At 53.5% G+C, this 13,871-nt stretch overlaps 1 protein-coding gene across 1 annotated transcript; it reads left to right on the top strand.

Moving 5' to 3' along the window:
* The first annotated feature begins 8,149 nt into the window (after positions 1–8,149).
* Positions 8,150–13,023, top strand: LOC137465702 (E3 ubiquitin-protein ligase BRE1A-like). Its single transcript, XM_068177752.1, has 5 exons — positions 8,150–8,206; positions 10,405–10,530; positions 11,412–11,552; positions 11,877–11,978; positions 12,353–13,023. The coding sequence occupies exons 1-5, from the start codon at positions 8,150–8,152 to the stop codon at positions 12,527–12,529; spliced, it is 603 nt and encodes a 200-aa protein (XP_068033853.1). The 3' UTR covers positions 12,530–13,023.
* Positions 13,024–13,871: the final 848 nt, after the last annotated feature.

Genomic DNA, 13,871 nt, shown 5'->3' on the forward strand with positions numbered 1-13,871 from the left:
GCTGGGATGGACACTGATGGTTTCTGTGCCAGGCTCTCTGAGCCCAGCCCAGCTCCCTGCAAGCTCTGCCAGCTGCCCTGAGCTCTGTGCAGCACCCAGGGCCTCTCCCCAGCACAGCCCAGCCGGCTCTGGCCCCACAGCTCTGCTCAGCCCAGGCTGCTCTGGCCACTGGCCCCACGGCCTCAGCCCCTGGCCAGGGCACAGCAGCAGCTGCAGCTCAGCCAGGACTCAGCCCCAGCCATGGGGGAAGGGGCTTGGCCAAGGCCAAAGGAGGCTCCCTGGCTGCCCTGCTCCCCTCGGGCTGAGGTGCTGAGAGCTCTGCAGCCCCTGCTGCCATCCCATCTGCCCAGGCCAGCACAAGAGCCCGGCCTTGGGGCCCTCCAGAGCTGCTCCTGCTCCAGGCCCAGGGCCCATCCCAGAGCTGGGGCAGCCACAAAGCTGTCTTCGGGTGACGTTATGGTGCTTGTATCCCCAGTCATGTGTTCTGTTTATGCCTGATATTATGTTCTGCGCCATCAGGACTGACTCTGAAAATGAAGGATTGTTTTGTCTTTTTATCAGCCGGCTCACCTCCCTCCATGGTCTGTGTATAGGAGAGGCTTGGCTTGCTTGCTTGCTTGCTTTTCGCTTTTCTTTTACTTTTGCTTATTAGTTAGTTTAGCTAGGCTAGGCAGTCCAATTTTTACCCTGGATTGTTTTTTTTTCCTCCTTCCCTTTCCCTTTCCTGAATATCATCTGAACCTGCTCCAGACCGGGACCTGGGAAACACCAAGAGACACCGAGAGCCTGCACTTTCTGACCTGCAGCAGCCATCCCCAGCACCGGAGACCGAGAACTGGGCGACCACCCCCAGGAGAGACTTTCTGAATTTGTCATCTCTTCAGAACAGTGAAAGAGTTTTGTCATCTGGTGTTGTTTTTGTACTGGGGAGTGGTTTGCTTGTTAAATAAACAGGTTTTTTTCCACTACTCTCCAAGGGAGTTCTTCCCAAACCAGGTGGGGAAGGGGCCGTGAAGGTTTGCTTTCTGGGGGCTCCTTCCGGAGGTCTTCTCCCAGATTTGCCCTAATCTAGGACAATCTAATCTGTGCCCATTTCTGTTCATTGCTTCTCTGATGGGGATGGAGCCTCAGCCACTTGGAGGTTGCTGATGAATTTCACTACTCCAGAGGCCTCTTCTTTCTTGAGCTCTTCAGTTCAGGAATTCAGTGAGAAAGGCTCATAAAGATTTGTTTAAAACTTCCAAACAAGAAAAGCCCATGGGAATAATTGACGTTTTCAATTCTTCTGTGATGAATTAGACAGGTTTCAGTAGTGTATTTAAAGTGAATATACTGTTTTGCAAACTATGCAGAGAGAACTGTTTTGTCCTGTTTTCTTTTCCAGTTTTTCCTGTTTAGAGATGGATATCAGCAATGTCCAATTGATATTAACCCCCAGCACCTCCTAATGCAGTCTGAATTAATGTGTAAATCAAGACCCTTCACGTCTGGCAATCAGTAACACTTTGTCCCTACCCCCTCCCCACCATTTCCCTCATCCAACCCCTGGCACTCAGAGCAGCTGAGGAATGGAGTCACACCCAGGGATGTCCCCAGGGCTCAGGACTGGGGCCAGGTCAGTGAAGTCTCTTTATTGCTGATCTGGACGAGGCCAACGAGGGCACCCTCAGTCAGTTCCCAGGTGAGCCCAAGCTGGGTGGGAGTGTGGCTGTGCTGGAGGGCAGGAAGCTCTGCAGAGGGATCTGGACAGGCTGGAGCCATGGGCCCAGGACAATTGGATGAGGTTCACCAAGGCCAAGGGCCGGGTCCTGCCCTGGGCTCACAACCACCCCAAATCCCTGGCTCTGCCCTGCCCCTGATCCCAACAACCTGTCCTGTTTCCTTCATCCCTGCATTGCCAGGGACTTTCTGGGACAAGGGAGCTCTGCTCTGGGGATGGAGGGAGGTCCAAGCGCCACCACTGGAGTGGGAACCACAACTCATCAGGTTTGTGTCCTTTGGGGGTCAGGACCTGGTGAGACTCAGAGGCACAGAAAGTTTCTCTTCATGGCCAAAAGACCATGGTTGAACAGGACACAATTTAATAACAATCACACTCTTCCCTGAGCTATGTGCAACGTCCCAGCAGTGTCTGATGAGTCCACCATCCACAAGTGATTTCCATACTAGAATTGATTGTAGACAGCCGTGGTTCTGTGGTAGAAATAAACACAATTAATTTCTTGTATCAGGATGCTCGTCCTGGAGTGGGGGCAAAACAGCTCAAACAATTCCTCATTTGCAAAGGTGTCAGTGGTGGATGGAGAAGGGAGGTCAGGCTGCTTTTGGTGTTGAGGAAATGCTGAAACCAGCCTGACTCACTTCATCTCCTCCTGGCCTGGCTGATCCCCCCTCTTTCCCCTTCCACCCATTGCCTTTTCTCTCCCACCAGGCCCCTGGTGAAGAGCCTGGCTCTGTGTTCTCCATCCCCTCCTCGCTGGCACTGCCAGGCTGGGATGAGGAGCCCCTCAGCCTTCCCTGCTCGGGGCTGGACAAGCCCAGCTCCCTCAGCCTCTGCTCACAGCCCAAGGGCTCCAGCCCCACCTTGGAGGCCCTTCCCTAACCCTGCTCCAGCTGCCAGACATCTTTCCTGCCCTGGGAACCCAACCCAGGCCACAGGGACCTGGATAATCCACGTCCTTGATGTCCTGGTCACACAGCCCTGGCCCCTTTTCCCCATGTCAGGCTCAGGGGTGGATCCTGTGGAACATCCTTTGGTGGGGGCTGTGGCTCCAGGTGGACCGGGGGGATACCAGGGGACAGGGACCCCGCTGGGCATGAACAGCATTGGACTTGGTGGGAGAACCTGTGAGGGGGAGCTGGGGCGGAGTGACCAACCCAGTGACCTCACACAGCCCTCCTGGGATGTCACACAGCCCCTCTGTGATGCCACAGACTGCTCTGAGATGTCACAGCCCATTCTCTAATGTCACACAGCTGGTCTCTGATGTCACAGCCAACTCTGTGATGTCATAGTCCGTTCTGTGATGTCAGACCTCTGTCCCATGATGTCACAGCTGGCTCTGTGATTTCACAGAGGCAATCTATGATGCCATAGCTTCTCAATGACCTCACATAACCCCCTCTGTGATGTCATAGCCCACTCTGTGACCTCATGTTACCAGATGATAAATTGGCTTTGGGAGGAGCTATCCCCCGTGCATCCAGCTGAATAAAGAATGCTGCTTCTTAATGCTGCATTGGGGTTAAGGAGTACCTGGTACTCCCGTTTTGGGAAACCCTGGACTTCCCTTTCCTGGGCTCAAGGACCCCCTGGAACTCCCTTCTACCTCTCCACATCCCTGCCCCCCATTTCTGTGACCCTGAGACCCCCCTGCACCCCCATTCCTGAGAACTGACACACCCTTTTATCCCTTTGCCCGGCACTGAGACCCCCCTGCACCCCCTTATCCGGCACAAAAACAACCTGTTCCTGGCCCCCCGCCTCTCCCAGCCCCCAGCCCCACCCTTTTCCCTGATCAGGGACCCCTGGGCCCCCATTCCTGCCTTTCCCAGCCCCCAGCCCCTCCTTTCCTCACACTCAGGAGCCCTGGCACCCCCTTTCCTGGGCACAGGATTCCCTGGACACCCCATCCCAGCTCCCCCAGTCCCTGCACCCCCTTTCCTTGACCCTGAGCCTTTGAACCTCCTTCCCAGCTCTGCCAGCCAGGACATTGGGATAGCCAGAGTTGGGATATTGGGATAGCCAGAGCGGGGATATTGAGATAGCCAGAGCTGGGATATTGGGACAGCCAGAGCTGGGACATTGGGACAGCCAGAGCCGGGACATTGGGATAGCCAGAGCTGGGACATTGGGATAGCCAGAGCTGGGATATGGGGATAGCCAGAGCTGGGACATTGGGATAGGCAGAGTTGGGATATTGGGATAGCCAGAGCTGGGACATTGGGATAGACAGAGCTGGGATATTGGGACAGCCAGAGCTGGGACATTGGGACAGCCAGAGCCGGGACATTGGGATAGCCAGAGCTGGGACATTGGGATAGCCAGAGCTGGGATATGGGGATAGCCAGAGCTGGGACATTGGGATAGGCAGAGTTGGGATATTGGGATAGCCAGAGATGGGATATGGGGATAGCCAGAGCTGGGACATTGGGATAGGCAGAGTTGGGATATTGGGATAGACAGAGATGGGATATGGGGATAGCCAGAGCTGGGATATTGGGATAGCCAGAGCTGGGACATTGGGATAGCCAGAGCCAGGATATTGGGATAGCCAGATCCGGCTCAAAGACAGGAACCGGCCCGTGGCCGACAGTGACCTGGAGACGGGGCCGGTACAACCAGAGTGGGGGGAGTGGGGGGAGCCGGAGGCTGGGCTGGGATCTGTGGGAATGGAGGACTCTGAGGGGCTGGGATGGGATCTCTGGGGATGGGGGGGATCTCTGGGGCTGGGATGGGAATCCAGGGAGCTCCAAGGGAATCCCTGTGGCTGGGACACGACTCCATGGGTCCATTCTCTCCTCGTTCCCAGGCCTGCACAGGGTGCAGGTGGTTTCCAGCTGTGACCTCCTGTCCAACGGAGTGTCCATGGATCCCACCGGTATGGCTACGAGGGCTGGGATTTCATCTGCTTCCAGCTGGGATCCGGGAGCTTTGCAGTGTCCGACGGTGCCGCCTGGATCACCCAGAGGTGCTGGGAATCCAAAGGGATCATGGTGGAGCAGATGAAGCATTACCTGGGACACACCTGTGTGGAAGGGCCCCCAAAATACATCAGATATGGTCAGGAGGCTCTGGAGTACAAAGGTGGGTGTGGGAGGGGAAGGGCAGCGCCAGGGGAGTGTCCTGTCCCTGCCCTGAGCCCAGCACGAGCCTTTCCTTGGGTGTTGTGTGCCCTGCCTGGGGCAGGAGGGCACTGCCGGAGCAGCTTTGGTGGCCCCGGGCACCCGGCTGGGCTGCAGCCACTGCAGGGCTCCTGGGGAATGTTCCAGAGCAGAGCTGAAAGCAAACAACAGTTTCTGGAGGGGATTCTGCCCCTGGGCCTGTGCTGGGAGCCCAAGGGCAACAGCCCAAAGTGCTGGAGCTCAGTGTCCCTCGGCCAGGCCGTGTTCCCTGGCTGTGCCCTGTCCCTCAGCTGTGCCCTGTCCCTGTGCCCTGTCTTTTGGCTGTCCCCTGTCCCTCAGCTCTGTGGGGCCGGGGGTGGTAGCAGGACCTGGGGCAGCCCTGGGGGAGAACAACCCTGAGCCCCAGCTGGGCCAGTTCCCCCAGTTCCCCCCAGGACACTCCCAGCATGGGCCCTGTGGCTCCCAGTCATCCCCAGTATGGTCCCAGTCACTTCCAGTTACACTCAGTGTGATCCCAGTATCATCCCAGTATGGTCCCAGCATGTTCCCAGGTGTTCCCATTCACCCCTATAATAGTTCCAGGCACTCCTAGTATGGTTCCAGTCCTTCCCAGTATGATCCCAGTATGAATCCAGTCACTCTCATTATGCTACCATTTGCCTCCAGTGTGGTCCCAGTCACTCCAAGTCACCCAGTATGATTCCAGTCACTCCCAGTATGATTCCCGTCACTCCTAGATACTCTCAGTATTATTCCAGTAACTTCCTTTATGATTCCTCTGTGATCCCAGTCACTCTTGGTCTCTCCCAGTAAATCCCAGCTGCCCCCAGTGTGCTTCCACTCACTCCATCCCGCTGCCACCGGAGCTCTGGCATGTCTGGACTTGTCTCCATGCTCCCAGCTGCAACATCCAGCCGGGCAAAAGTGTCTCCGGGGTGAAACACCACAGTGGCTGCTATTTGGTTCAGCACCAGGGCCAGACAAGCCAAGGCACATCCTGTCCTCGATATCGGTAACACCAATATTTTGGCAACCTGACGTGGAGGCTGGCCCGACCCTGCCACACCGACGGGACACTCCGGAGCTCTCGGAGCCTCACAAGACCACGGAGAGGCTTTAAAGCAGCTTGGCGTCCACTGGCAGAGCTTTGAGGACATAGCTCTCCAGGAGAGACTTTGGGCTTTATCCACAGAGTACTTGTGGATGTCCCGCACCTCTGGGAAGCGCACCTCCTTTTTGGTGAGCCAGACCTTCCCAGAGGAAGAATAGGGCAGCTCCTCCTGCCCCGAGGAGTCCTATTCAGGTGAAGAGAAGACCCCGCCGGACCAGGACACCGATTTGGGTGAGTATCCCCGCTCCATAGCGGGGTGGGGAGCTCAGAAAGAGTCCCTGACGAGGCACTTGTGCTTTTTCGCTGTTATCTCGAGCACGGCAAGGCTGCGCAGCCCCGCGGGGTCGGGAGAGATAGCCCCGGACGGCGCGGCTCTGCCGTTTTTAAAACCCGCGTGGCAGCGGCAGCGCCGCTGGCTCAGGGGGAGCGGGGGGCTCTGCCCGCCCCCTCAGGGCAGTGCGGGGCGTTCGGATTCTCCCGCGGCACAGCGGGCGGCGGCGGCGGCTCCCGGGAGCGGCGGGAGGGCGCGGGCAGCGGGGGCAGAACCATGGCTCGGGCTTTCTCGCCGGGCGTGGGCGGCGCTGAGCCGCGGCTCCTCCGCATGGCGCTGGGGATCCCTGCTGCTGCCGGCGGCAGTTTTAAAAGCCGCACAGGCTGCTGCGCTGGGCAGGGCTAAAAGCTGCGTGTTTTCGCTTCTTAGCCGCGGTTTTTGGAAATCGGTACCAAATTCGGGTTTGTTTTTTGTCGGTGTGAGGTTGTGCAGTGCATTTTACGTCTACAATGGGGGCTAAGCTAAGCACAGCACAGAAAGGCGTATATTATCAGATTATAGGAATGCTAGTTAGTGGAAATCTATAGTTTTCTAAGGGAAAATTAAAACAGTTTATAAGGTGGCTTTTTCTACACTTCCCGCAAGTTTCTCCTGAACAAGTCCACAATACCCACTTTTGGGACACGGTGGGTCACAAATTGATAACCTTGGGAAGGTCTGGGCACACGTCTTCAGCTGAATTTGTGTTTTGGAGTTTGCAAGTTTGATCAGCTTTACTCAAGCAAAGGGAAGTGAAGGAAAAGCCAAATAACAAGGAATGTACCTCTGCTCTTCCTATTTCTCCCCACCCCAGTTCTGAACCCTCTTCCCCAAAACTCGGTATTTGAAGGAGTGCAGACTCTGCTCACGCCCAGGGAAGCCGGCTCCCTGAGCATCTTGAAGTGACCGAGTCCCTCTGTCCACAAAGTCCTGGCCAGACCGTGTGGAATTCTCCCCACCCTGTCTCCCCAGCCCAGAAACCCTGAGCACGTGTTGGTGTTTTGGAGAGCAGTGACCACACAAATGGCTCCCAGTCCCCAGAGAGCCAAGAAAATGGAGGATGGCACGTGGCACCGTGCCCTACCTGGTCTCCTTCTTCCCATGATTCCCCTCAGCATCCTAAAAATCCTTTCTTTCCCCTCACGCCCCCCGATCCTCGTGACATCTTCCCTCCCCCCACCTTACCTGGCACTCCCTCAGCTCCGCCCCTCCCCCAGGGGGCGTCTGCCGACGTGACGTCACCAGAGATCCCCGCCCCCTGTTCCCACGGTGGCTCCGCCCCCTGTTCCCACGGTGGCTCCGCCCCCTGCCCGGGTTCCCACGGTGGCCCCGCCCCCTGCCCGGGTTCCCACGGTGGGGGCTCGCCCACTGCTCGCCCCTGTAGCCACACCAGTGATCCCAATGCTTCCCGTTCAAGGGAAAAGCAGCAGGGAACTGCAGAGCCAATGCAGGGTCCCGATTTCTCACTCGCCCCTGTCACATATCAGCATGCAGGGCAAGGGGGAGGAGCCACAGCTGCTAATTGGAAAGCTTTTGCACAGCAAATAATAAGAGAGATTTGCAAAACACACCAACATTATGGCCCACAAAGCCCATGTTCCGTGGCCTTTTAAAGGCCGAACTGGGGAGGACTGTGCTAATCCCACATGATTTAAAACAGCTTTTTTCGTGCCTCATGACCTCTACAGAATTCAAACTATGGGAAGTGGCATGGAAACAGCTGCTGAAAGAGGCCCTCCCAGACTTGCATGCTGATCCAAACACAGCAAAGGATGCCAGTGGCGTGCCAATTACCATCGAGCATCTCTCCGGTGAGGGCCAGTGGTCTCTGGCCCCAGTCCAAGCTGCAGTAATCCCTGTGGTAGTCCTTGAGAGAGTCAGAGATGCAGCTGAAAAAGCCTTCTTTGCCCTTCAACCTGACGGCCCTCTCGAGCCATATAGTAAGATCACACAGCTACCATCAGAGCCTTTTTTGAAATTGGTGGAAAGGTTAACTAGAGCTATTGAAATCCAAGTTAGGAAAGAAAATGCAAGGGAAGAAGTTTTAGAGGAAATGGCATTTGCAAATGCGAATGAACAGTGTAGAGCTGTGATTTTAAGCTTACCTTTAGAACCCCCCACCACACTAAAAGATATGCTTCTAGTTTGTAACAGGAAAGTGCCTCTGAGGAGTGTGGCTCAGGACACCAGACCAAAGCTGCTGCCAAGACCACCACAGAGAGTCGCCGTTGCCAGCCCAGTGCCCGTTCCATCAGCACAGCGGCACACTGGGCAGCAGCGAGGACCAGCAATGGTTGACCCCACAAAGCCATGCCTGCTTTGTAAGAACCTTGGGCACTGGGTTAACCAGTGTCCCCTGAGAAAGCAATTGGAGGAATTTAAAAATAGCAGGGGTGGAGAACTACAAGTGCTCCCAGGGAGTCAACAACAACAAAAAAAAACCTAAAAGGGGTTCTGTGGTTCTGTGCAAGCACGGGGCTCTGGCACCTCTGGGACCTCAGAGCCTGCAGTGACCTCAGCCTGCTGTGACCCCAGAGCCTGCTGTGACCTCATGGCCTTAGCTGCACCCCCAGAGTGTACCCCCATCTGTACCAATGGACTGCCCTGACTGTAAATGTTTGGCTTGATCCAAGATCATTCCTCAGCAAATCCTTTCTTTTGCCTGCTGACTTTGACTGGGGCCCAGGCAACAAAAGAACATGAGCTGCAGGCCACCCATGCAGCTTTTCCTATTAATGAGCACTAAGCCTTTCTTTTTGCAAACAGAGGGATGGTGGGGGGATTTTTGCACCATCAGGCCGAGGCACAAGGCTCTGCATCCTCCCGGGGAACAGAGACAGCCCCCTTCAGTGCGAGAGGGCGCGGCCTCAGCTGCAGCCCCGGTGCCTCCTGTGCCCCAGGGCACGGCCCTGGCTGTAAATGTCTTGGGCTGCAGCTCAGGGCCAGGGCGGAGCTCAGCAGCCTCACCAGAGCCCGGGGCCGCGGCCCTTCCCTGCCGGGGCCCTCGCCTGGCCCGGCCCGGCCTGAGCAGCCCGGCCTGGCCCCAGGGGATGGGCTCTGCCCGCCCGCTGTGCCCGCAGCCTTCTGGGCCCAAGGGTTTGCGAGAGGCTTTCTCCCAGCCTTGCAAAACCTTGGACAAGTGTCCCTTTGCTGTGCTGAGAAGAGTAAAAAAAAACCCCTCACATTTACCCTGACGCACAGCTCATGAGGGATCCCTGCACACCTTAGGAGAGGCCAGAAATATCCCTGTGTGCCTCGTGAGGGATCCCTGCACACCTCAGCAGAGACCCCAAAACATCCCTGTGTGCCTCATGAGGGATCCCTGCACACCTCAGCAGAGACCCCAAAATGGGGCAAGCACATTTGTCTCTCTCTCAGGATTTTTATAAAGGTGCACAGAGAGAAGTGAAAGAGAAAACAGTTTCTATTTCTGCTCCTTGTTTTTCTCATGTGGAATGTGTTTGGAGAATTGTTTACCTAGAACGAATGCCTGGTTGGATCACGGTGGATTGTTTGGGCCTGATGGCCAATCGGATCCACCTGTGTCTGGACTCTGGAGAACAGGGTCACGAGTTGTGAGGGAGTGAGATATGATAGAGAGAGTAGCATGTAGTTTTTAGTATCCTCTTTTAGATAGTATATTAATGTATCATAGCATGATTATAATAAAGAAATCATTCAGCCTTCTGAACTAAGTCAGACATCATCATTCTTCCCATTGGGTTCGCCGACATCTACAACACATGCCCTAGAGGAAGTTATCCCAGGGAGGCTGGGACTAGATGATCTTTAAGGTCCCTTCCAATCCAGGCCATTCTATGACTCTGTATCCTGTCGTCCTTGGAACCACTGTGGAACTGTTCGCTGCCTTGCAGCAAGTCTTTAAGCCTCTGTCCAAAAATTAAGAAATCTTTGTTGCAAATATTTGACTGCTGAGCTTTAAAGTGTTGACCATAGAGATCTGGGTACAGCTCTTTGGATACAGGCACAGCTGTTCAGGGAGAAAAAGGCAAGCTGAATGTGTGCTCCCTGGTGATGGGGAAGCAGGGGTAGTTTTAGCCTGCAGCTCGAATGACAGCTCTGAAGACCCACAGAGCATACATTAATTCCTTCTGTTCCCTCTGTCTCCCTTCCCAAGGTGGATGCCCAGCTGCAGGTTTTACGTAAACTGGAGGAGAAGGAACACTTACTGCAGAGCAGCATTGGAACGGGAGAGAAGGAGCTGGGTCTGCGAACACAGGCCCTGGAGATGAGCAAACGCAAGGTGAGTGATGCCTTCGTTTCCTCTTGGGTTGTGAGGTGGAGCTGCTGCCTTGTGGGAGGCATGGAAGGCTCTGAGCTCTCACTGGGATTAGAGAACCTGGTATTCCCTGCTTTTGGATGAGTATATCAGAAGGCTGAGGAGTCCTGGAGAGAATTATGATTAAAGTACTGGAGACTGATGTTTTCCTTTGATAAGGAGAAGCAGGTCATATGTTTTTCTGTGTAACCTGTGGTGAAGAGAGAGACAGCAGCCAGATGAACTGGGGTCAAAGCTTTTGTAGCAAAGATGGGATAAGCAAAAGGAAATACAGCTGGGGAATGTGAACACTTTCAACAAATGCCTAAGACGAGTAAAGTAACCAGTGTTACCAGTAAAATAAGTCTAAGTTTATAGCTGATGCTGCCTTTGTTGTTAAGTTTTAGTAGAAATGCAGAAATTCCATTAAAACAGGCAGAAAGGAAAGCAGGAATATCCCTGTGAAGAGGAGCTGGGGAGAATTCAGCAGTGACCCGTGTTTAATAGGACTATTTGTGGTATTAAGGGCACTTGGTTATAAAGTCAGAAGAGAACTGGTGAAGAGAGATTGTTAGAAATAGGTATCGTGCAGTTCTGTCCAGTACAGCGATAGAACTGCCTCTGAACACTTTAATAGAGAAGACACGGAAGCTGGAAGGCTGAAAATAGGTTAAGAAGAGAATTGGATGATCATTGGTGTTTTTGTAAGAGATATGCCTTGCAGTGTGCCAAGGTTTGGCTCTGCCCAAAGGAATCTTGAAGCTAAATGATTAGAACTTGTTGATAATAAGGTAAGAACAAGGGACTAGAGACCACCAGAGCTGTTCTTCTGTGCTTGGTCCTTATATACTGGTTTTCTTTCTCAGGCCATGGATGCAGCCCAGCTTGCAGATGATCTGAAGGCCCAGCTAGAGCTGGCTCAGAAGAAGTTACATGATTTTCAGGAGGAGATTGTGGAAAACACAGCAACTAGAGAGAAGGAGTTGTTCAACCTCAAAAGGGCTGAGGTATATACCCTATGCACAATCCTTCAAGATCTGTCTGCTTTAGTGTCCTTCTCCTTGTACACTGAGCTTGCAGAGGGTTTCAGCTGAACTGCTCTTCGTATCCAGTTTCACTTTGACTTTGGCTTCATCGGGTCTTGGCTCTTTCAGATTTTGTCCTCTGATAACTGACAATACTTGTGGCATCAGATGATCATGTTGTCTCTTGGATTATAGGGGATGAAATTATGGCTGGCATGACTTAGCCAGGTACACGTTCTCTTTGGTCCCTGAAGAAGCTGACAGAGAATGTACTGCTCCTTCGCTTGGTCTCCTGTTTTTCTGCAGGAAGATATTTCTAGGTTGCGCAGGAAGCTGGAGACCACAAAGAAGCCTGACATGGTTCCCAGCTGTGATGAGATCCTGATGGAGGAAATCAAGGATTACAAGGTGAGTGTCTGTGTCCGTCAGCTTCCCTTTTTACTTTAGTCAGAAGGTGTGTAGGCACACTTTCAGTGTCTGACATCTCTCGTCTGTACTCTGGCACTGGAGAAACCACCTTGTCCTTCTGAGGGATGGAAGCACCTACATGTTGAGACATCTCTGAGCACTGCAGCTGGGCTGCAGGGCCCCTCACAGCTCTGTGTGTGTGTCTGTGCCTCTGTGTGTGTGTCTGTGAGTGTGTGTCTGTGTGTGTGTGTGTGTGTGTGTCTGTGTCTGTGTCTGTGTCTGTATCTGTGTCTGTGTGTCTGTGTGTGTGTGTGTCTGTGTGTGTCTGTGTGTCTGTGTGTCTGTGTCTGTGTGTGTGTGTGTCTGTGATGCAGGCCTGCCTGACGTGCCCGTGCTGCAACATGCTCAAGAAAGACGCGGTGCTCACCAGGTGCTTCCACGTCTTTTGCTTCGAGTGTGTGAAGACGTGCTACGACACGCGGCAGCGCAAATGCCCCAAGTGCAACGCGGCCTTCGGGGCCAACGACTCCCACAGGATCTACATCGGCTGAGGCCCTCTCAGAGCCCCTGCTGGTGCTGAGCCAGCCTCCTTCCCTCCCTCTCAGCTTCTGCTGCCTGAGCTGCAGTGTCTTCTGGGAGGAGCCTTCAGGGTCTCCAAAGAAATACACTCTGGATCTTGCTTCCTTTCTTGGCCCTGTCCCTTTGGTCATGCCCTCAGTTTTTGTGTGCTCTTTGTGCCTGAGAGGAAGTTTCCCATCCCTTGCTTTCACACTGCCAAGGCGGGAACGTGCAGCTGAAGTGCTGCCTTGGTGGGATGGAAGCTGAGCTGCAGCAGAGATTAGTGAGAGCTTTATTTGAGGGCTCTGCTTTGGATGCTAATTGAGTCCCATCAAGGAATGGCACTGCTCCTGGGAGGGAAGTGTTTCCCAATTAACAGGCCCAATAGAGACCAAGGAAATTAATCTGTAGACTCAGTGGAGCAATTCCTTAGGTACCTGTGCACCTTCCTGAGTCAGGGCAAGAACCCTCGAGGGCTGGTGCACTAGGAAACCCTACCCCAAACAAACACGTCTGAATATCCACCAGAGGAGAAAGGAGAGATCTTGGAGACCCTTAGAAAACAGCATTCCACTGACAAGCCCTGGTTGATGTGCTCACCTTCCCCTAGGCTGAAGCATTGCTGCCATTGTCCTTCTCAGAAAAGGGCTTTTAGTGGTTCCTTTGCTGCAGCTTTACCACAAAGATTGACCTTGTTATGTACAAATTCTTCTTAAAGCTGTTCTTTGGTTTATTTTTCTGGTTCTCCTGCCTCTGGTACTGTCTGCTCTCCCATCCTTTGTCCAGTTCTTGGAAACATTTCTCACAAGCTTTAAACTTCTACAGTAGAGACACTTGATCTCTTCCTTCTTCTCCTTTCAAGATATGCTCAGCTAGAACAACTTTTGTCCCTTTGGCTCTATCCCCAGTAGCTTATTCCTGACACAACAGGAGGGCCAGGACGCTGCATTATTTCTGCAGCCATTTTGTCATGGCTGCTGGGAATTTTGGCAGGGATGTGGTGTGGCTTAGAGTCTTGGTGCTCCCTGTGCTTGGAGCATTTGAAGCCTGTTCCTAAAATCAAAATGGGAACTTGTTGATTTGTGACATTTCTTCCTGGGATGTAGTGTTTAAGTAAACAGTAGTATTTAAGTAAAATTTGCCTGGAAGGTGCACCTCTCAGAGGTTTGTCTCATGGGTGTCCCTTCCCTGAAGCATGGAATCTCCTGCCTTCCTCCATCCCCTCCCTGCAGGAAATACCAGATACAAAGTAAAAGGAGTTCATCGCAGGCTCTTACACTATTCATTATCTTGGGGAAAACATTCAGAATATATGAGTAAAGCCTTGTAAATGAT

The sequence above is a fragment of the Anomalospiza imberbis genome, unplaced genomic scaffold (assembly GCF_031753505.1).
Source record: "Anomalospiza imberbis isolate Cuckoo-Finch-1a 21T00152 unplaced genomic scaffold, ASM3175350v1 scaffold_103, whole genome shotgun sequence".
Classification (NCBI taxonomy): Eukaryota; Metazoa; Chordata; class Aves; order Passeriformes; family Viduidae; genus Anomalospiza; species Anomalospiza imberbis.

What these genes read in the sequence shown, in the direction of transcription:
- LOC137465702 (XM_068177752.1), top strand. Translation starts at nt 8,150, where the DNA reads ATGCAGCTGAAAAAGCCTTCTTTGCCCTTCAACCTGACGGCCCTCTCG. An exon ending in CGGCCCTCTCGAGCCATATA is followed by an intron (nt 8,207 to 10,404) that starts GTAAGATCACAC and finishes TCCCTTCCCAAG; the next exon opens with GTGGATGCCCAGCTGCAGGT. An exon ending in TGGAGATGAGCAAACGCAAG is followed by an intron (nt 10,531 to 11,411) that starts GTGAGTGATGCC and finishes TTTCTTTCTCAG; the next exon opens with GCCATGGATGCAGCCCAGCT.